This window comes from Cygnus atratus, chromosome 8 (assembly GCF_013377495.2).
Source record: "Cygnus atratus isolate AKBS03 ecotype Queensland, Australia chromosome 8, CAtr_DNAZoo_HiC_assembly, whole genome shotgun sequence".
Taxonomy (NCBI): domain Eukaryota; kingdom Metazoa; phylum Chordata; class Aves; order Anseriformes; family Anatidae; genus Cygnus; species Cygnus atratus.
In genome coordinates this window covers 27,315,129-27,335,841 of record NC_066369.1, presented here as the reverse complement: position 1 = coordinate 27,335,841, position 20,713 = coordinate 27,315,129, and the positions used below count along the sequence as shown (strand labels likewise).

General features: G+C 43.6%; 1 protein-coding gene across 2 annotated transcripts in view; it reads left to right on the top strand.

Annotated features, from left to right (window-relative positions):
- Positions 1-201: 201 nt before the first annotated feature.
- The window catches only part of GLIS1 (GLIS family zinc finger 1), a 191,323-nt gene continuing 170,811 nt past the window's right edge, over positions 202-20,713 (top strand). For both annotated transcript variants that reach the window (XM_035538080.2, XM_035538079.2), the window contains exon 1: positions 202-605. In XM_035538080.2, coding sequence (XP_035393973.1) covers positions 260-605 — 346 coding nt within the window. In that variant the 5' untranslated portion in view covers positions 202-259. The remainder of the gene's footprint in view (positions 606-20,713) is intronic.

Genomic DNA, 20,713 nt, shown 5'->3' with positions numbered 1-20,713 from the left:
AACACGCGGCGTTACCCGGGCGGCCGGGCTCCCCCTTCCCTCCCCTCCCGGCTGCTAGGAGCCCGGCGGCGTTGCCTAGGCAGGGAAGGAGGGGGGGCAGGCGGGCAGCCGCCCTGACGAGCCCGGGAGGGTTCAAACCCCCCCCCACCCCCCCACCCCGGGGTCTGCGCGCCCCCCTCCCCGAGCTGTGTGAGGGAGGCGCCGCGGGGCTGAGGGAGCCGCGGCCGGTGCAGGAGAGCGGCGAGGGCCCCCCCCGGCCATGCACTGCGAGCTCGCAGCGGGGCAGAAAGGCAGCTCGGGCCGCTTCGAGGTGACCGCTAAATGCCAGGGAGCTCCTCCGAAGGACCAGCCGCGAGGGACTTGTCCCGGCGCCGGTAAAGCTCTCTTGAATCCTCAGATGTCCTTTAAGAGAACCGTCAGCAACAGCAGCGAGCGAGCGGAGCCTCAGCAGAGCCCCCCTGAAATGTCAGCGCCTTTGCTAGACTTCGTCCCCAAAAGACCCAGCATATTCGAGAGGATCCCGATCCTGCCCAGGGCGCAGGAGCTGCGATGCGCTAGAGGCTCCAAAGATTATTTCCAGCAGCAGAAACATCAAAGCGTGAAGGGTGAGTCTTAAAAACGCACGACCCGACCACCACCACCACCAAAACAACACCCACCAACCCAACAAAAACGTCTATCGAGCTCCTTTGTGTGTGTGTGTGTTTTCTTGTCTTCCCTTTTGCTCATCAGGATGTTTTCTAACTTATTTATTTAACGCTGCAAACTTTAAAACATTTTTCTTCCATGCACCTTCCCCGCGCAGGATGCACCAGACTGCTTTTTTGCAGATGGGCAGCAGAGTTTATCAATATCCCTTAAGAAATCCTGAGCCCAGCATCTTCCCCGGTCCTGCTGAGTGGCCGCTGCCTGGTGCGGCCGCTCCGCGGTGCCGGCGGTGGCTCCCCGGTGGTGCCCAGCACGGTGCTTGGCTGTCCCGTGCCGGGTGTGCGCATGGGGTGTTTGTTCACGGGGGTGCCTGGCTGACAAGAAATGCCTGGTTCTTACTCAACGGTTTCACCACGGTTGCTTGGATTTATAGTTTGCGTTTCAAGGAGGTGTTGCAAATGTTGGACCCAGGCGGCGAATCCTCGGGCTCCGGGATTCCTGGTGCCTGAAAGGCATGGCGTGAGGTCAAGTTCTGCTGGTTTAACAAATGCCCAATTTTCATCTGTGCATTGTTAAATAACTGGTATTGAAGTTAGGTCAGGAATTGCTCACTAAAGTCTGCTACCCTTTTGAACTAGAACTTGTTAATTGAGCTAGAATTTGTTAATCAAGGTTTAGTTTTAGACTAATCGCTCTGAGGAGTCACTGGATGGATTCTGAGGAAATTCAAGCATTCCTTTGCGCTACAAAGCCACTTGCAGAGACCTACATGCACCTAAAGTTATTAATATTAAGGCAGTGTTTTCTATAGCGTTAACAAGGTAGTTCTTCTTTTTGCCTTCTTGGTCTTTTCCCATTCTATATTGTAGACATGGAGATGCTGTTACCTTGTTGGGTTGATACAGTTCCCACTAGGATTTTTTCAGTGCATCCCTTTCTCTCCGTTCTGAAGAATAAAACAGATTGTGCACCCTTGGACTGGTAACATTTTCTTTTGTCATCTTGTTACCTAGGGTGATGGCACCCTTCATTGCAATGAAGTTATGTTAACGAACACCTCAGTGTGTACTAGGTCTGTTCTGCAAACTGTAGGACGTGTTTGTTCATCACCAGTGAGTACAGAGTGGAGCAGCAAGTTATAAATTCTTTTTTATTTTTCTCTTTGTTAATACTGCAATTCTCACATCTTTGTTTAAAAAAAAAAGTTTCTTCATATTTGGCAAGGCTGAGCTGGGGGACTGTTACACAGAACCAGATTTGGAGGGGACAGATGAAGGAAAGGAGGATTCACAACAGATGACGGGACAGCTAGGAGCTCGGGTACTGCTGTGCTGCTGCTGCTGCCTGTAGAAGGAACTCGTGAGATGTTTGTGTTCCTTTTGGTCCCAGAAGTGAGGTTGTTGCTACTTCACTTGGGTTCACACTGGTTTAAAACCCGACCTGTGCATTGTCTTACTCAAATGGACTGTTGAAGTGCTTTTTTTTCCCTCTCCCTTCTCTGCCTCCCCTCCTTTTTTTTTTTTCTTTTTTCCTTTTTGAGCTATTTACTCCTCTTTTTGTCCATATTCCTCTTATGTCTGTTGCAGAGGGTAGGGATGTAGGGAGGGGAAGAAGAAAAATGTAATTTCCACTTACTTGGGACTACTTAGAACAGATGTAGGTAGGCACTTGAGAAGGATGCAAATTCATCTTGTCTGACTGATCAATTCCCCCTTTTTTCCACTGGGGAAAAAAAAAAAAAGTGTTTTAAGCTTTGTTGCTGTTTTTTGTTTAATGCATTTTCTGTCCAGGGTGGTACCCTGTGGTTGCTTCAGTGTATGGGTGGCTTGACTCATGGGAGTACGTAGGAGGTACCCATGGCCAGGACTGGGTTCATTTACTGAGCGTGGTGATTTGATGGATAACGTTGGATTTTTCCGAAGACGGCAGTACTGTTTGTTTGGTTGCTTTTTTTTTTCCCCTCCGAAGATATTTTCAGGAGGAGCTAGGGAAAATAAATTTGGGGCTAGATTCTTATTCCAAACGTGTGGGCTGTGCAGCTCCTCCTGGCTGCCCAGCAGCAGCAAGTGCCTTAATACCCACGCGGGCACTGGGGAGTTCTCCCACCAAATGCTGGGAGCTGCCGGCCCCTGCTTGGAACCCAGCGCTTCTGAGTCAAGTGTGCTGCAGTCAGCGCCGCAGAAATAACTGAAGTCACTCCATTACTCACTGTGATCTAACCGTAAAATCAGAGCTCTGTGCATCTCAAAGTGAGCTGTGCTGCTGATGGGAGAGGAGAGCCACTGATCTTTCAAGGAGTGGTGTGAACCATCTCCCAACACCAGCGGTTCTGCCGAGAACAGAAAGATAAGGAAGAGGGCCAAGGACAGCTGTACGTAGATGTCAGATAACAAGATAAAGCTAAGAAGTGGGAATGAGGGAAGTATTCACACTTACCCTGTCAAAGGTTTTGAGAAGGAAACGGGTGACAGCTTGATTTCAGATCATCACGCTGTGTGTCTCCTGCTCTCCAGCCCCAGCGTACCGCGTACCCAGTAATTCCTCCTGCAATCTGGGTTGGATTACAGAACGCGCCTCCTGCTTTTGGTTTATCCACAGTTGAAAGCTGCAAGTAGGGAGAGGAAAAGACCCTCTTTAACAAGAGCAAAAACAATTTTTATAGTTGCCTGTAAAAATATTTTTTTTTCTAAACATATACATATATATTTCAGAAAAGAACGAATCGAAATGATACACTGCCCTGTTAATAACATGAGCAGCTTTGAAGTAGTCACAATGGGGAGAAGGCATCCTGCTGGGGTAATGTCCCCACAGCGTTACTCCCGTGCTTGACGGTGTTTTGGATGGATCCTGCAACATGCTTCCGTGCCTGAGCAGGGCTTTTTACATCAACAGCCAAACAAAAACTCGAGGGGTGGTGGGAGGATTACTCCTGGGAATCAGATCATTTGGAGCTAAGCTTTGTAGGATGGAGCTGTTGTTTGTTTACCAGAAATATCAGTAGTTTGGAATTGTGCTTCATGTTTTGTTCTGTTTGGGAGCTGTTTATTTTAAACACCCGGTTTTCACCCAGCCTCCCCCTTCTGGTACGATTGGCTGTGATACGCACCAGGCATTTCTTGATCATTGACTTCCCCGTGTGTCATCAGGCAGAGTATTTGTACCCAGACAGTACTTCTTAGAGGAATTCGTGGTCTGCTCGGCATAGAATAATTGTACCAAGAGGTATGACGTATATTTTATAGTGCTGTCCTGTGATTGTGTGGGTTTGATCCTGTTTCATTGAATTTTGTGCTAGGACATTACCATTTTGAAAGTAACACAGAACAAAATAATTACTGTCAACAGGAAAGAAACTTTGGGGAAAGCAAGCTTTAGTGCTGACAAAAGAGTAATCTATAAAGATGTCAAATCTCTCTTTTTCTTTTTTTTTTTTAAATGACATTGATTATGGTTGTTACCAGGAAACACTTCTCCTTTTCATTCTTTTCCAGTTTCGTTCGGTGTATCTAATTCATGACTCAGTAGAAATGACGAGATTTATCCTGTTGGTTGTGCCACTGGGAAATCAGCCAAATGGCCCAGACCTTTGCAGTAACCACTTCAGATATTAACTTTGAGCGGGCAAAACAATAAGCTGTTTGGATTGCAGTAGCTGGATATTTCCTTGTTGAGAGTATTTATTATTCAGACAAGGAGAAAGTTTTTTTTTTCTTTTCTTTTTTCAATGTAGCCACGTTTGGCAAACACACAACCAATGTATAAGGGTATTAATTTTCTTCTGCTGTTGAGAAGGTGCATTAAATCTTGCCACTGCAACCGCCTGTGCCTGCTCCCTTGGTTAGCAGGACAGTCCTTGCCTAAGCAGCAGCTTATGCTGTTGGGATCTTAAGTAAAAGCATATGTTTGGGTTATATGACTTATTAGGTGTATTGGCTGGTCTTGGGCCTGATTCTGCCATTTTCTTTTGTACACCTTGTCCGCGTTCACCTAAATTATCCCACTGAAGCAAATGGGACTGTCTAGGGCTGATAAATATTATCTGAGCTAATAAGGAGACAGGGAGTGGTGATCACTTGTACAGTGATCTCTAAACTTCCTATGTTTTATATAGAGCTGTAGCAAAGCTTTTTTTAAAATTTTCTTTTTCACTGCAATTCACTTACAAGCTTGCTTGTTGTATTATGCATTTGCATTCTCCCCTACAAAAAGGAATTTAAAGGTTTATTGGAACTGAACTTGTAGTTACACAACTCCTTTTTATGTCCTTTTTTTTTCTTTTTTTTTTTTTTTTTCTGATTTCCCTGCTTTGTAGGGAGAGAAAGGGGAGGAAGCTTCAAATTGGAGAATGTGTGCTGAAAATCCGTTTGGGTTAAATTGTGACTGTCCCCTCCTCTGTTAAACTGGCTAAAATGCTTACTCATTTTGAATAGGAAAACAACTTTCGGTTACTTGCTGCTGACGGTTCTTCTAGTGATTTGTGTTGCAAAATCAGAGTCACTGAATTGAAGATGACCCTTTCATGGGATTAATTTAAAAGAGGTTTAGTTGCATCTAGTAATTAAAATCTTGTCATTTAGGGATTGTTAGTAGAGAACGTTTAGTGAATACAAAGCAGGAGATCTAATGATAGACCTACCGGATAAAGACATTCAGTACTTGTTAAAGCAAGAAAACCCTTCTGCTTTAGGGAAAAAAAAAGCTGTTGGAAAGAGGAAGATAATAAATATTGCATCTATCTTAATACTATGTAGAATTAGTAAATAATGTCAGATTACAGGAAATGAGTCTGATCTGTGGAAGAGATTTTGTAACTTCTTGAGTTTTACTTGATGAAATAAAAGTAAATAAGAAATTATTTACTCTGGCTTTAAAATGGAATAAAAATGTGGCTTATTATATACTGTGCTAAAAGAGACGAGAAGAAAAAGATCTTTTCCTTTCTTCTTTAATGGGAAGAAAAAGTTTAAAACCCAGATCTGTGTGTCACTGTGTTTCTGTCAGTAGCCTTATCTTCTACAAATACTTGGGACTCCAAACATTCTCAATGATCTATTCAGCTATATCTAAATGATTGCTTGTATGCTAGAGTTCAACCCTGTAAGCACATAAGCTGTTGAGGCATACGCGAAGGGGTTTTAGCAGATTTGAAGTTACTTGCTGGAGGTGCTGGGAGATTCGATTGAGCAAAGCTGCTAAATGTAAAGTGAGTGTCTTCTGGGAGATGGCACTTCCTTATGGCAACAGAGCTTTATTTCACTTTCAGTGAGCAAAGATGCTCAGTGTGTTGAATAGGAGGGACAAAATTTTACTCCAAATGATTAAAATCAACAGGAGTCTTGCCACGAACTTCAGCTGGGTCAGTATTTCAATCCTGATGTTACAGAAGTCCTTTATCCTGTGTACAGGGCAAAGCTTGTAGAACAAATAACAAGCTTGTATTAAATCCATCTGTAAGCTCCGAAGCAGAATAATGTATGGGCTATGTATGAAGGGAAATTTGGAATTATTGTCAATATAATTTCCTTGTTCAGCACCATGATTAGCATTATTCCAGAAACGTGAAGCTCTGCCGTTCAGTGATCTGAGAACGTTGAAGATGTTGATGGCCGGGTAATTGGAGAGGGAATATAGACGTAAACCGCTCCGCTCTGTACTCCAGGTTTCTATCATTATATGTCAACAGGCTTGAACAAGGCATGCAATCTAGTAATTATTTCACAGTGCCTGAGAACTGCTTTTAATAGAGCGTTGTTTTTGTTTGCTTTTTTTTCCCCTCAGCCACCAAGCATCGTTTCCCAGCACACTGATGCAACTCAAAGAATACAGGGTTCCAGCGCAAGGGCAGTGCTCGCTCACTGTGGTACAGCATAATCTGGCTCTACAAATGTGCAAACAATAGCAAAAGTATGTGTTTCTGAATATGGCACAGCTGTTATCTTCTCCCGAGAGCAGGGAGCGTTACAGTGACACAGACAGAACGGCCAGTTAAAACCACTCGTGCCGTTTTATTGCGTTTAAATGGGGCATGTAAGAAAGCAAGGGCCGGTTCTTCCATCCAGATAAGTATCGGTTCAGGCTACTGCAGTGCTACCTTTCTGCACGGCCTTTGAAGAATGGAGGCAAAGAATTCCCCTTTTCCCTTCCCCTCCTCTTACATTTTGGCACCCACTATGTGAAATCTCGGCTGGAACCTGAAGCTTTCTGTTCTCAGAATCTGTGCTTCACCAGTAACCTGGAACAAGGATTTTTTTTTTTTAAATTACAGTCATTAGTTTGGATATATTAAATGGCTGTTAATCATTAAGACTGTTTGTAGAAAGGAGGCTACTTGGAAAACAGAAGAAACATTGCCAGAGCTGCAATAGGAAATAGATGCAAATTCTGTGTTTTAGGTTATTCTAAGGTTTTGTGTGTTTAGGAATTGCAAGGTTGGATTTAGTCAAATCATCACAAAGTGATCATTATCATCATTATGTGTGAATGTATATGTGATTATTTTGCATAGTGGACTGGTAAGGAGCACTGTAATTGAATCTGCCCGATCAAATTTATTCTAGGGGTTAAACAAATGCAAAACGTCTTAAACTGCTTTTGATTCTGGCATTTACGTGCGTGATAAGAAGAAGGCTTTGTGAGTGCTTTAGCATTATCAGTCTTTTTAGATTGAGAGGAAAGCAAATACATTCTTACAAGTGTTGGTTTTTTTCATATTTAACCAGAGGGAAAAATGACACTGAGGCGACATCATCAAATACTGTAAAACTAATTTTTTCATACAGATCTCCATTGTTGTTTTAAGTGCTTAAGGGGCTGGCTGGTTGGTTTATTTTGGAACTTGCTGAACTATATGAAGTGTGTCTCCAGGGGCCTGGTATTTTAATACCTAGTAGAAGGTTGTATAACAGTAGATGATGTATTTTGCCTGCCTTCCTATGTTGTAAATAAATTACATGTGCAGGCTTGGGAGAGAGTATCTGAGGTGTAAATCAAAGGCTAATATAAGAGGGAAAAAGAATTAAGTGATATTTTGTGACTGATTAATTTTATTTATACATTTACCTATAATCAAAAGATTTAAGAGCAACATTATGTGTAACAATGTTAACATGAGGTGCTTTCCAAGAAGAGGTAGAGGGTCTAGTGTTCCTTTAAATAAAGTGCTGTGATTCATTGCTTTTTCACAATTTGCTGTGGTTAAGTTGCTTAAATACTGAAGTCAACAATCCCCATGGCAAAGAAAGATAATGTGATTTTAAGCGTATTGTAAAATTGAAATGTCATAGCTTCCAGTCTATAATCCTAGCTAAGTCTTGCTTGTAAAAAAAGGAAAATACAGATTCGTGTGTCAGTTTTTGGAGCAGTCTTCTTTGAGTTTAAAGAATCATAAAAGTGCTTCAAACAAGCCACACAACGGTTTATTAATATGAATGTTTTGCTAAATACTGCATGCTTAATGCAATCCCCATTCCTTTATAATAAGTTTAAATATTAATTCTTTGGAATGCTAGATGCCTAAAGCTAGATAGAAATGCTGTGCAGTTTCAGATATCTAGGAGTGGGCTTGTGAAACAGGATATTTAACTGGGAGAGATGAGTAGCACATTTCAGAGTTATTAGGGCAGAACAACAATGCAAGAGGATGGCTTAAAAAAAAAAAGTTGTATGTTTTCTGTGCATGAGGCTTAAATACCTTAGACCTGTTTATTTGAAATACAAGAGTAGATTTCCTATGTATGGAGGCTCTAGATTGCATTTTTTATCGTTATTTTGCTTTACTTCTCTCTACCCGCCTGCCCCTCTCTGAAGCAGCTGGCTTTGATTTAACCTGAATCCTTCACAGAGCCCAAATGATCAGTCACTGCTGATGACTGCGTGTCGTGTTCTTTGCTGGAGCATCTCCACAGACTGGACGCATAAGGGAGAAAAACAAATAGGCCAGCAGAAGTGCTTGAGGAAAGCAGCAGTTTGCATTTGTTTCACCCCAAAACAGATCTTTTCACTTGCTGTTCTTGTGTAAGTCCTGCCTGCCTCCCAGCCTCTGTCTGGGCTGGGCAGAGAAGGGAGAGTTAACGTGAGAGCAGATAAAAAGAGGAAATCTCTGTTTTTATTTCCCACTGTTTTCCAGAAAGGATTTAGCATGAAGTTTCCTAACTCCTGCTTTGCCCTGCTTCTTCCCCTGAAATTGCAGGGAGTTGTGGCATTGACTTCAGGAGGAGGCCAGGACTGAATGCTTTTGAAAATCCTGTGCACAGAAGAGCAGCACAGACTAGAAGATCCAAGTGTTAAACCTGCTCCCGGAGAGAAAAGTGCAAGCAGAAACAGCCCAGTAGCTCAGATGCCAAGGTCAGACAGTCAGAACAGCATGTTCATCTTTAATTTCCCTTCCTGTTCAGGACCCCACGTAGGTCTAAGGTCGGTGCGATCTGCTGTCTCCCATGAGGCAGGCAAAGAAATGGTGAAGGCAGAGAGAGAACACAAAGACTGTGCCAGCAGCTGGCATGGCCAAGTGTATGTAAATGTTTGGGATGAAGAGGGTTGGGGTGCTTGGACTCTGTTCTAGGCTGTGCCATTTACTTGTATTGTTTGGGGGCAAGTCTGTTTATTATTCAGGACATTTCTTCAGCAGGAGTGTAACAGAGTGTGGCGTGGAGAAATACAAGCCCGTTCTGGAGCCAGAAGCAGTGCAGTTGTCGGCACATCTTCCGGGCCAGCTGAATTTTCTCTGCTTAGGGCCAGACTTTGTTGGTTCAGGTGCAGTGTTCAGGTGGTGTGGCTGTGCTCTGTTTGAGGTCTGACCTGGTGTTATCGCAGGATGCCACACTGCAATGTCTGCAGCGCTTACTGAGCGTGGCTGCTCCCCTTCCGCTCAGCGTGCACGTGGACTGGATTTCTCTTTGTGCTACCTGAAGTACGTGGTACTTGCCTTCATTGGTAAGTCTTCTTGAGTGTGAGTGGTGAAGCGACCAAAACACTTATTTGTTGTCTTTGGGAGAATAAGGTTGGTAATGAAACATTTCAGCTGGGTTTCGTGCTGCTTGGCATCTGGGTTATACTGCCAGTTGCAGGAGAGTTGCTGAGGAGCAATATTCTCCCATTTATTTTAGTGCCTGAAATGCTCAGGTGAGGGAAAAGAGGCTATGTTAAGAGCTACGTTGAGGGAGCTATGCTAGAAATAGCCAATAATAAGTTCCTGTTGGGACGAAAATTTTCCCCCTGCCTTGCTGGAGGAAGCAGCTTCAGAGTTGCCAGCAGATGGGAAGGAATCCGACGGCTGCTGTTCTTCAGGCAGGGGGCACCCACTGGGTTGTGTGCCTGTAGGGCTTGGGGCACAGGTAGCTGCTATAAGGTCCCTGGTCCTCATCCCTCCAGCAGAACAGGCTTTCCACACAGCTGAAACTGCCTTCCAGGACTCAAAGAGGAAAAGGCAACAGTAAATTCCTCTTTTCTGGATATCTGATTGTGGTAACGTTCAGTTTCCTTGAAGTCATCAGAGCTGGTTTATGTTCAACTGAAACTGAGTTGGCTTCGTTCCATTCTCCCTAGATCTGGTGCAGATCTGAAGCAGCACCATTTTAAACCAAGAGTGGATAAAAATGAAGCAGACTTGAGTCATGGAGGGTTAATGCATAGAAGTTTGTCTTCTATGTATGGACTTAGTTCACATGGCAAAAGAAAGATATCTCAAGTTTTTAATTTGAGCAGTTTTACTTCTTGCTTTTCCTCTTGCCAACTCACTGCAGATTGGCTTCTATTCTTTTTCTCTGAGTTCTTGAGCTATTCAGTAAAGTTTGTTGACTTGTCTTATTTTCATGGGGATAAGCTACAGGCTGTGCGAATGGTTCTCTTTTCAAAACAAAGATGCTGCATTTCAGCATCTCTGAATGAACGGACAGGAAATTTAAGGGGATGTTTGCCCCTAGAGCCCACTTGCTCTTTCCCTGCCCTCGAATCTCAACTTACTCATTCTACTTTCTTAGCCAACTGGCCTCTGTCTTTGACTTTGTGCAACTTTTCTGATGGCTTATTTTAAATATACGTAAAGGGAAGTAACTTATTGGAATTGTGGGCTAAATATGTGGAAATGTGGCAACTAGTGTAAATAGCTTTTGGCCTGTTGAATGTGTAAATATTCAAAATCTGAGAGGGTGATTTGGGTAGCTTTTGTTGGAAACGTTATTCATGTGAGATCTCTGTTCTGTTGCTGCATCCCGTCAGAAGCTGTTCAGCAGAGATTACTGGCGTGGATACTCAGACCACTTCGTCAGAATTTGCTTTTATGCCTGCTTGCTTGTAAAATCACCACTTCCACAAATACTTTTACAAGTGTGTATATTTTGCTGGATTAGTCATAGAAAGCAGATATAAAGGGGGGTAACAGCTAGAAAGTGAGAGCAAACCATCCCAGTGACTAATTGCGAATTGTGTTTGGGCCCTAATGTGTGATGGCATTGGCTACGAGTGCAATTTCTTTGGCGAGTTTGGGTAAAAACACTAGCATTTTGCAGAGGCTTGCTGCTTCAGTGGTATCCAGGTTGAGTTTCTTAAAATGGGACTAACCATCTTGGGGAGCTTTCCTTGCCAAGAGTTAGTGTTAATGTTTACAATGGGGTTTTTATTAGCTACTGGAGAAGTTGCTGGGAGACATGGAAATTAAGAACGGTAAACAGAGGTGATAAAGATGCTTTATGCACGGGGTGGCTGTTTCGGCAGCCAGCAGTCACTCTGAAGTGACAGTTAGGCAGTTTCAGAGCCTGGAGATAATACGCGAGTTGAGAGGAAACTTGGTGAAGAACACCCCTGTCTTATAACCAACTGGAATTTAGGTAATAATGAAATATGTTAGTAACTGCCACTAGAGAAAGCAACCGGAGAGGCTGGCTGCAGCTTCCAGTGTGAAGTCTCCTGACGGCGTCTGTTAGTTTGATGAGCAACCCAGGTTTAGAATACAAGCTAGATATTAATGGTAAGGACCTTCTAAACATGAAATCCGCTGATTTATAGATTAGATTACACTTCGTGTGCATGGTACCCACACCAGTCTTGTTCTGCTTGTATGGAAGAACAAGCATGTGTCCTGTTGCATCCTTTCCAAACCTGAGTGTGGCAGTAGGCTTTCCCCATCGGAACTAAGTACCTTGTGAAATGCGCGTGGCATTCAGTGCCTTCTGTCTCTTCTACATTGGTTTATTCTTCCACAGGTTTTGTGTGGACTGGACGCTAGGGAAGAACTTTACAAGTACACTAACCTTTTGATATACTCTGCCCAAACAGGCTGTGAGGTGTTTATCACTGGAGTTTTTAAAGACAGGCTGCATGGAAATCCTTCCATGGGATATAACTGCTGGTACAGTACTGTCTTTTCTGCAACAATTTCATTCCCACACTGACCTGCTCAGGCACGATGAAGAGTTACAAGAGGTCTGTCAAGCTTTGGACTGCTATTCTCTGACCTACTGAATGAAGTTCAAATCTCCCCTTGTCTATGTTAGTGTTTCTGGACACTCGTTTGTCAAGAAAACGCTGAGAAGGCACTCACAGACTGAGTGAGGGGCTCTAAGAGGGCAGTGGGGAGAGCCAGCGGTGGGACAGCTGGGCATGGAGAATGATTGATTTTTATGCACAAAGCAGTTGTGAAATGTTCTGTGGCATTCTGGGGACATGCCATTGCTAACACACGATTGCCTGTTGGGGATAGAAAATGCCAGCCATTGTTCTGAAGAAGGAAATAGCCTTATTGATACTGAATTAGGCTCAGATTGAATTATTATTATTCATTCGTAGTACATCCTGTTTTCCAAATACAAAAATCGACTGGCTATACCAAAGTCCTCCAGCACTATCAACCTTTCATTGCTGCTCATATCTACAGAGTTACGTTCTAGGTGGAGTTTACACTATTCTGAACTGAGGTGAATTGTGACAGAAATCTGCATTAACAGGGAAGCTGTTCTGCTTCTTCGAAGAGTCAGTCTCATCAAGCGTGTTCATGTCTTAGAACAAGCCCAAGAGCCAGGCTGGCAGAGGTAAATGTGTTGGTGGATTAGGCTTAAGCTTCTGGGAGACATTTTGAATCATCACGTGCCATGTTGATGGGAAAAATAGCTGTCTAGAAAATAATATGTGGCCTTTTGAATGGATGAAAAACTGACTGATCTATAGAAATTGAGACACGCACCAAACAACTATCAGTGGCAGTATTTTGTACAGAACTCTGAAAGGTTGTTTGGTTCCCAATGTTATCTAACAGTTTCTACTGAAATCCTGACAGAAAACGTTTGCCACTGCCAGTACAGTTTATCTGTTGCTTCAGATTAAGGCAATAATAAATAAAAATTAGAAAGTGACCAGAGTGAGACATGGATTTCTTAATCAAGGATCAGGAACTGAACGATGGATATTTTGATAGAAACACTTGAGACTATTCCTTGTGATGAAGAGTATGAACTGTTCTTACAGATGGCAGGCTGTATGTCCTGGTAAGCAGTGACAAAACAATTGGGATGAGATTGGTATGGGAAAATATATTTCTAGTGGGGTATGAGGTGATGCGATAAATTATTAAAAAGCATAGGGAAGTGATGTTACCTTTCTGTTAAGCATCAGTCTAGCTGCAGGATAGGCTAATGCTCAAACTTTATTAAATGGCTTTGAAAAATCAAAGGATTTGGAGAAGAACTGGAAGATGCTAACCCACACGTGGTATGGACGGATTAAGGCTCAAAAGAGGCAATCCGGTCAGTTCTGGAGATGCACTAGATGAGAAAAGTATGTGACCCTTGAGGGCTCTTTTGGGTGCAGATAAATTCAGAACAAGGTCTCATGGCTGGAAACCAAAGCCAGGGAAGATCAAACAAGAAGGAAGACCCATGGTTTTGATTTCAAGGATAGTAAACCTGGCACAGCTTAACAAAAGATATGATAAATCCTCTGGTACTTGGGAGTCTCTGAGTCAATTTTGGTCGTTCCTATGGAAGAAACAATTCATTTCAACCACGGACAAATTGCACTCAACGATAGAATCACTGGACCAACAAGCTGGACCATCCCAATGGCTTTCACTTGCACTCTGTAAAAGATCGAGTCGCTTTCACTTGTAATCTTTAAAAGATCGAGTCCCAGGTCACCTCCTGCTGCCGGAGTGCTCTTCCTTCATGTGCCTTCTGCATTGCAATCCTCAGGCTTAATGCCCATGCTGAGGCCAGATTTAGGGCTGCAGTCTGGGCTTCATGAGGAAGAGCAGGGGGCAGGCTGGAGAAGGAGGAGTGTTACTGCTCCTGAATCACACAGTTTTGATGGAAATTGTGGTAAAGCAATCGCTAGAAACTACTGTGTCTTCCAAACCCTCCCTTTCTCTCCTCGTGTTATGTCTCTCCTCAGCAAACAGCACCACTCCTCCATGGCTAGACGGGGCTCTGTTCAGAGACGTTGTGATGGAACCTCCAGTCTCCTAGGACCTGGGCTGAGACCAACTAAAACCAAGTGCTGGGTTTAAAACCTGGACACGTAGGAAAATGGTAACAGCTGTGTTCTTCCTCCTCTTACCAAGCCCCGATGATTTTCAACATTAATATCTTCCCTTTCTTTGCTTTCTGAAATGAAAACAAAGGCGCTTAGCCTCCTTCCTAGCACAGCAATAGTGACATACTAACACAGTTATTACAGCAAACATTGTGGCCCTCCCTGGTCATGATGTTTTCTTTCTGTGGGGAGACTGAAATACTAACTCACAAATAATGTCTTTAGAAGTCATATTAGTCACACATTTTTAAGACATTCCAAAATCATACCAACCTCCTTCTGAGCTTGTCTGTTGCTACCAATGATTCAAAGTTTTGAAAACTCTCCTTTAGTTTTGATTTACATTTTGGTCTTGGGCACTTGTTATTTCTGGCAAATGCCAGTTCAGTTTCATTAAAGAAAAATCTGTTTTACAGCCATGCAGCTCAGATCTGCTGCGCTTCTAATAATTGATGGCTGGTTTCCTTATTTCCTGCATTGTAGAAAAATAAGGACCTTGTTAGACCTAAACAAGCCTGCATAAAGTCACAGTGTGAAATATCAGGTTGGGGGTGAGCAGAGCAGCTGTGGGCAGGTTTTACAACTTTGGGCCACAGTTGATCGAGGCAGCCAAGGGAAACTGAGATATACCCATGTGACTAAAATTCGGCTGAGTTCTTTGGCTCCCTGGCCCGAGATTTATATTTGTGACACCTTCCTCCGCTGTCAGTCCCTGGGCCAGACACAAGTCTGTCTGTATATGTACTTAAGGCTCCGCACACCCTGTGGTGTGGCCGCTGTGCCCGCTGCTTGCCGTGCCACTGCGGGACACGTCTATTTCCAACGCTGGCTGTCTTGCTCCAGCAGCCCACAACAGTACGAGTGTGTGCTTTGGAAGAAAGCAGCTGCCATGTGGTGGGGATGAAAAATCAAGAGCAAACACTTTCAGAATTTCTGCAAGTGGGCAAATTAATTTCAATCTCAACTGTCATCACAAGGACCTTTTTTAATTCCCTTTTCCTTTGGGTGGTATCTTTGATTTATATTTCTGAATGAGGCAAGTGATCACCCTTTGGTGCCCATTAAGAGCATGTGTGGTTCAGTTTCCTTATAGATTATAAGTTACAGAATCAAATCAGTTCATCAGTTTTTATTACTGCAAACAGGTTTCTTGGGTTTAGGATTTTTTTTGCTGTTGTTTTGATTTTTTTGCCCCCCCCTTTTTTTTTGTTTAAGAGCCAGTGGAATTCAGTGATACCCATGTTAATTGAAAACAACCTTTAAGTCTTCATGAAGAGCTAATTGCTATCAGGTATTCTTCCACAATGCAACAACTGTTGCATTGATGCCTCCTACCATACTGCCAGTCCATAAGTCTGGTAGCAGAGATAGGATCCTACCTTAGAGATTCGTGCAGTTAAATGGCTCCTGGGAAGCCAAGCAGTGACACTTTAACAATGTTATAAGACATAATTTTTTTTTCTTCTTTTTTCCCCCTCTATACTTATCAGGTCCTGTCTGTTTCCTTTGAGAAATGAGTGGCTGTTTTCAGGCAAGACAACTATGTGATGAGCCTCCTAGTCCTTTCTCTGAAGGACTTGGTCCTCAGAGGAGGTACCGAAGTGTTTATAGAAACTGCAGAACCACTGAAAAACCAAGCATTGAAGTTTGCTCTGTTAAAGGTCTGATCAGAGAGGTATTCAAGCACCTAACTCCTACTGACGTCAGTGGAAACTCAGTGCCTAAATACCTCTCTGGATCTGGCGCTTAGTCTTCTGGTGTTGGATGTTACACAGTTCATGCTTTCTGTGGGTCTCCTTTTATGGCATCTTCTGAGTGGTGCAATAGTATTAATTTTGAATTCTTCCCATCATGAGTTCCAGCACACGATGCAGACAGCTGCCTAGAAAGTTGTGCCATGTGATAATCCACTGTTCCAACCAGGAGCGAGGCAAGGAGTGGGGTGGGACAGCGACCCAGAGAAACTACGCTGCTCTTGTATTAATTGTTACTGAGGAAGGATGGGGCTGACATTCAGGCATTGAGACTTCGTTGAGGGGAGAGCTACAATGACATGTTTGTTTGTTTGGATGAAAGTCCGGGGAGAAGTGGGAGATTTTTGTTGGCGTTTCCCCCACTCAGTACTGATCTTATCATGCTGCTTTAGTAGCAGAGCTCTTCTGGCTCCTTTCCAGGTGATACCATTGGAGTCCGTCTGAGATGTGCGAGATAAAGGATCTCAGGGAATTACAAGTATTATGACTTTCCTATCATCCAATGCTGATGAGTAGAGTTTTCTGGCCCAGAAAACTAGCCTGTTTTTAAAAAATTCTATTATTGCAAGAAAAAGCAGCACAAGAGCTGGAAAGTGGAGCCTGACGTTTATAAGGGCCCTGAGAGCAGCTGCAGGTTTCTGGAAGACTTATTCCTCCACCAGCAAAGGGCCCTGGTGTTCAGCCAGGTTAGGTGTAGCCTGGGAGAACTTGGGAACTGTGCACCATACACTAATTCTGTGCCTGGCACTGAGCACATGAAGCGTCCTCTCAACAGGTAAGAGAAAATATTTTGTGTGCTTCTAGTGTGTCTTGTGAGATGCTCTGGAGGTCTGAGTCGCTACCCAGCATCTGGGCCAGTTCCCTAAGTTTGTGATGGGCCTCATCAGGGTGCTGTGGGGATGATTGCCCTACTGGGATGCTGTGCTAGTCTCATGGTCCTATACAACGCCTGGTTTCAACGTGGGGCTGTAGGTTTGGTGGTGCTGCTGACTGAGTGACACGAGAGCAAAAGCTCCTGCAGTAACAAGAATCACCCTCGTCTTCCTTGCAGAGACTCAGAGCAGTGGTGCTGTGCATCTATTTTGATTATTTTCAGGTCAATTCAGTAGTGATGCTCGGTAATACTGTGGGGATTTTCTAGTGCTGGAATGCTTTTATGGCTTGGTGTGAGACTCCAGCCATGTGAGGACTGCTGGCTGAATGTGAGATTTACTCCTTTGACTCCTCCTCCCTTGCTTGTACCTGCTGTGATCTTTTTCCTGCTGCGTTTTCATCCCATGGCCTCTTCTTTTCATCTCCACAACACCCAGTCACAGCTTCCCCTAACCTGCACAGGGACTGTCCTGACTGGCACCACAAAGGTGTACCCAGGAACTCGGAGGAGCTCTGTGAGGTGTGTAAGAGCTGGAGGCTGAAGGGCTGGGAGAAGGTGGCAGTGGGGTTGGGTATGGAGGGAATGGAGCACTGGGAAAAGGCAGTTGGAACAGGAGAAATTAGAAACCAGCGGGGACCAACTGCTTTGTGGAAGAGTAAAGGCCCATCTGCACAAAGAGGTGAAGCGGGACCTGCATGAAATAAGTGTGTGCACAGGGTGTGATCAGAGTGGTCACTAAAGAGAAAAACAGATATTCCTTGTATTCTTCCTAGAAGTTCAGAATTTATCTATTGGCTTTGTGAGCTCCTTGCTTTTCAGATTTCACAATACTTGCGAGGAAAACATCTGAGTTTCTTTCTCAAGGACTCTGGAGCTGTTCACAGTCCAATTTCTCTGGTTTTAGACAGCAACCAGAAATGTTCACCACTTGCCAGATCCTACAGAAGTTAGTAGAACCTCAGGGAAAAAAACATAGCTTTTAGCAGAGCTAAATTGAGCGAGCCATCTTGCATGTTGGCCAGCTCTAGGACATGAGGAGCAGTATGGTGTGCAGAAAGGTGCTGGGGGATGGAGTGGGACCCCGACACGAACATTGGCCCTTCTTGTTCATGCTGCTGCAGTGCAGAAGGCTGGGCAGGGATGGGGACTGATTCCAAACCCCCTGGCTTGGTAGCCACCAGGGTCTGGGAGGGACCACCACACGGCCCATTGAATCCAGCTTGTTGCTACTGCAGGCAATCGACACTCGGTCCACGGAGCATCTGTCCCACACCACCCACAAGCCACTAAGCACTCCCCGACAGCCTATAACAAACTGAGATCATTAGTGGAAAATACCAAAAGCCACAAACTGCTGTGCACAGTAGAGAGCAGGAGAGGTTGAAAGCACTGACCACGGCCTGCAACTCTGGAAAGGCAGGGAGTTTCCTTCAGTGAAAATTCCCAGATGATCCAAACGTCAAATCTGATTTTTGCCTTAATGCACTGTGGCTGGGGGAGGCTGCACCACCGACCACCTCATGTCTTTTGCATGCTTGGACAACTGGGGACAAGCTGGTGTCCACCAACCCAGGAGTGGAAGGGCTGCTCGTGGGGATCCCGTGCGTGCCTTTCGGACTTGCTGGTGCTAACAGCAAGCACAGTTCCATGCGGCACACAAGACAAGGTGCTTTTTCCCCTTTTTTTTTCTCCCCCCCTCTTTTTTTTTTTTTCCTCTCCCCCTCTCCATTTTAATAACTGAACCCAACAGCTCCTCCGAGTTATGAGGGATTTTTACAGCGCAGTTGCATGGTGGAGGGACCTGGTTTTCATTGTGCAGCCTGGGATATCAGTTTTAACCCAGAGGCAGTGATGTTATTTAACAGGTGCCTTAAAGGCATAGTGCTTATTTAATCACCGTCTCCATATCAACATTATGTAAATTGAAATTGCTTAGGTACGCAATTAATTGTGAATGCTTTAGACGTTTTTAAAGGCATAAGACAATACCTGAAGTTCCATTTTAAGAATATCCAGGTCAAAGGACACACATGTTTTTATTTTCTTATTTGAGGTATAATGTGTTCAAGGCAGATTTATGGCACAACCTTTGTTTATTGACTTGTACTTTTCCACATGAAACTAATGGAACATGACAGATGATATTTATGAGGCATGTGTTCCTGATTAAATCATGTTAGACATTAAAACCTGATAAAAGAATGTATTTTAAAGGGTGGATTAATAGAAAAGGAGGCAGCATTGATTGGGGAGTTTACACGGAACAAGACACATTGGTCTTAGACTGAGTATTTATAGGTGAGATATGTGGTTATAAAACTTTAGAAGCTGAACAGAAAAAGATTAATAAGCCTTTGCTTTCTGGAAAGTTTGAGTTTTGTTTTTCTCCCTTTGTGAGCCACTGGCCACCTCGTATTTCTGGTCTTTCAAGCACATTTATTCAGTTCTGCTTAAGAACTTGCGAGCCTTTATGGCCTACTGCTTTTACTTCTGGTTCTATGTGTATTCTGTGTGCTTTGGGGTTCCCAGTCAGCAGGTCTGTGCTGGCAGCCTTTGACATTGCTGAAAACTGCTCTGAAATGTGCTCTAAGTTCTGCTCATATGGGTGCAAATTGGGTAAACCAGCAAGAGTCAGATGGAGCTGCTCGTTCCCACCTTGATTTCTGGGGCTTTGCACAGAGCTCTTAGTAAGAGGTTAGTAGGGAATCACCTTGTGTAAGATTTTGTGTGTCAGGATTAGAGTATGCCTCAAAGTATTTCCTGAGGAGAGCAATTAGAGGATTTTGGTAAACATTAAGAAGTGGGAACAGCTTGAATTTGTTTTCTTGTCTTACTGAACATTAAGTCTAAAGGGAAAGCAAATACCTGCATTCTGCTTTCAGTTACACAGGTGCAAACCTGGACTAGTTCCACTGATTTCAGCCACACTGATGTAGCTAAAGACATGTTCTGGCTCTTTGCAGCATTTTCATTCCTGAGTTTTAGCCTTCTGTGACTGAATTTGTGGACACCTGGATTCTTCTTAAATCTGCGTCCTCTGTAGAGGTGGCAAATTGCTGCTTAAAAAGATAGCCTTGAGTTCGTAAGCTGTGTTTTATTGCATTTTTATGTCATATTAGCTTCAACTTTTAGAAGCACTATTCATTAAAATATAAGAAAATGCTAAGTGTATTTTTTATGACAATAAAGTAAAACTGCATATTGTTGTGCAGTATTCCACTCCTTCCTGTAACCTGTTCATCACAACCGAAAGACTTGTGCCAAATCATGAACTCTCTGTTTTTCATCTGAAAGCCATATCTATTCTGGATAAGATATGGTAAAATGTGTTAAAATTGTAGGTTTCAAATATTTAAATGAATAAAGAGCTTGAACATCTTCTACAGGAAGGAGTATAACTTACAGACACATTCATGAGTTCCTCATGTTTGGACATTCAGGATAGATAAGTAAAAACTAGTGGAAAATAAGAAAGCTGTAGAAGAAATACAGTTCACTGTGAATAGTGGTGTTTATATAAGGTGTTGTGCATTGGAATTTAATAGGGTTAAAGCAAGACCTTGCACCTAGTATCATGAAAGCCAAGTTGTATTTGAAAATCTGCTAGCTGAGGTAAACTGTGGCTGGTAGAAGACACAAGTATTTATGCTGCTTTGGCTTACAGTAGCAGTGGTACTCCTAAGCCTTATGAGGGCATCACAAGTGTCTGCCCTCATAGCTGGGCTGTATAGTTCTGGAAAAACAGCACTTTTAATTACCAGTGAAAATGGCTGGTGATGTTGGCCAGCACCCAAGCGGTGACAGACATCCTCCTTTCCCCGGCCAGGATCAACGTTCCCCACTCTATTTCTGGTAGATCTTCGCCAAGTCTGTTTTATGTGCCGCCAAGAACAGATATGCTGTGTCCCCCCCTACC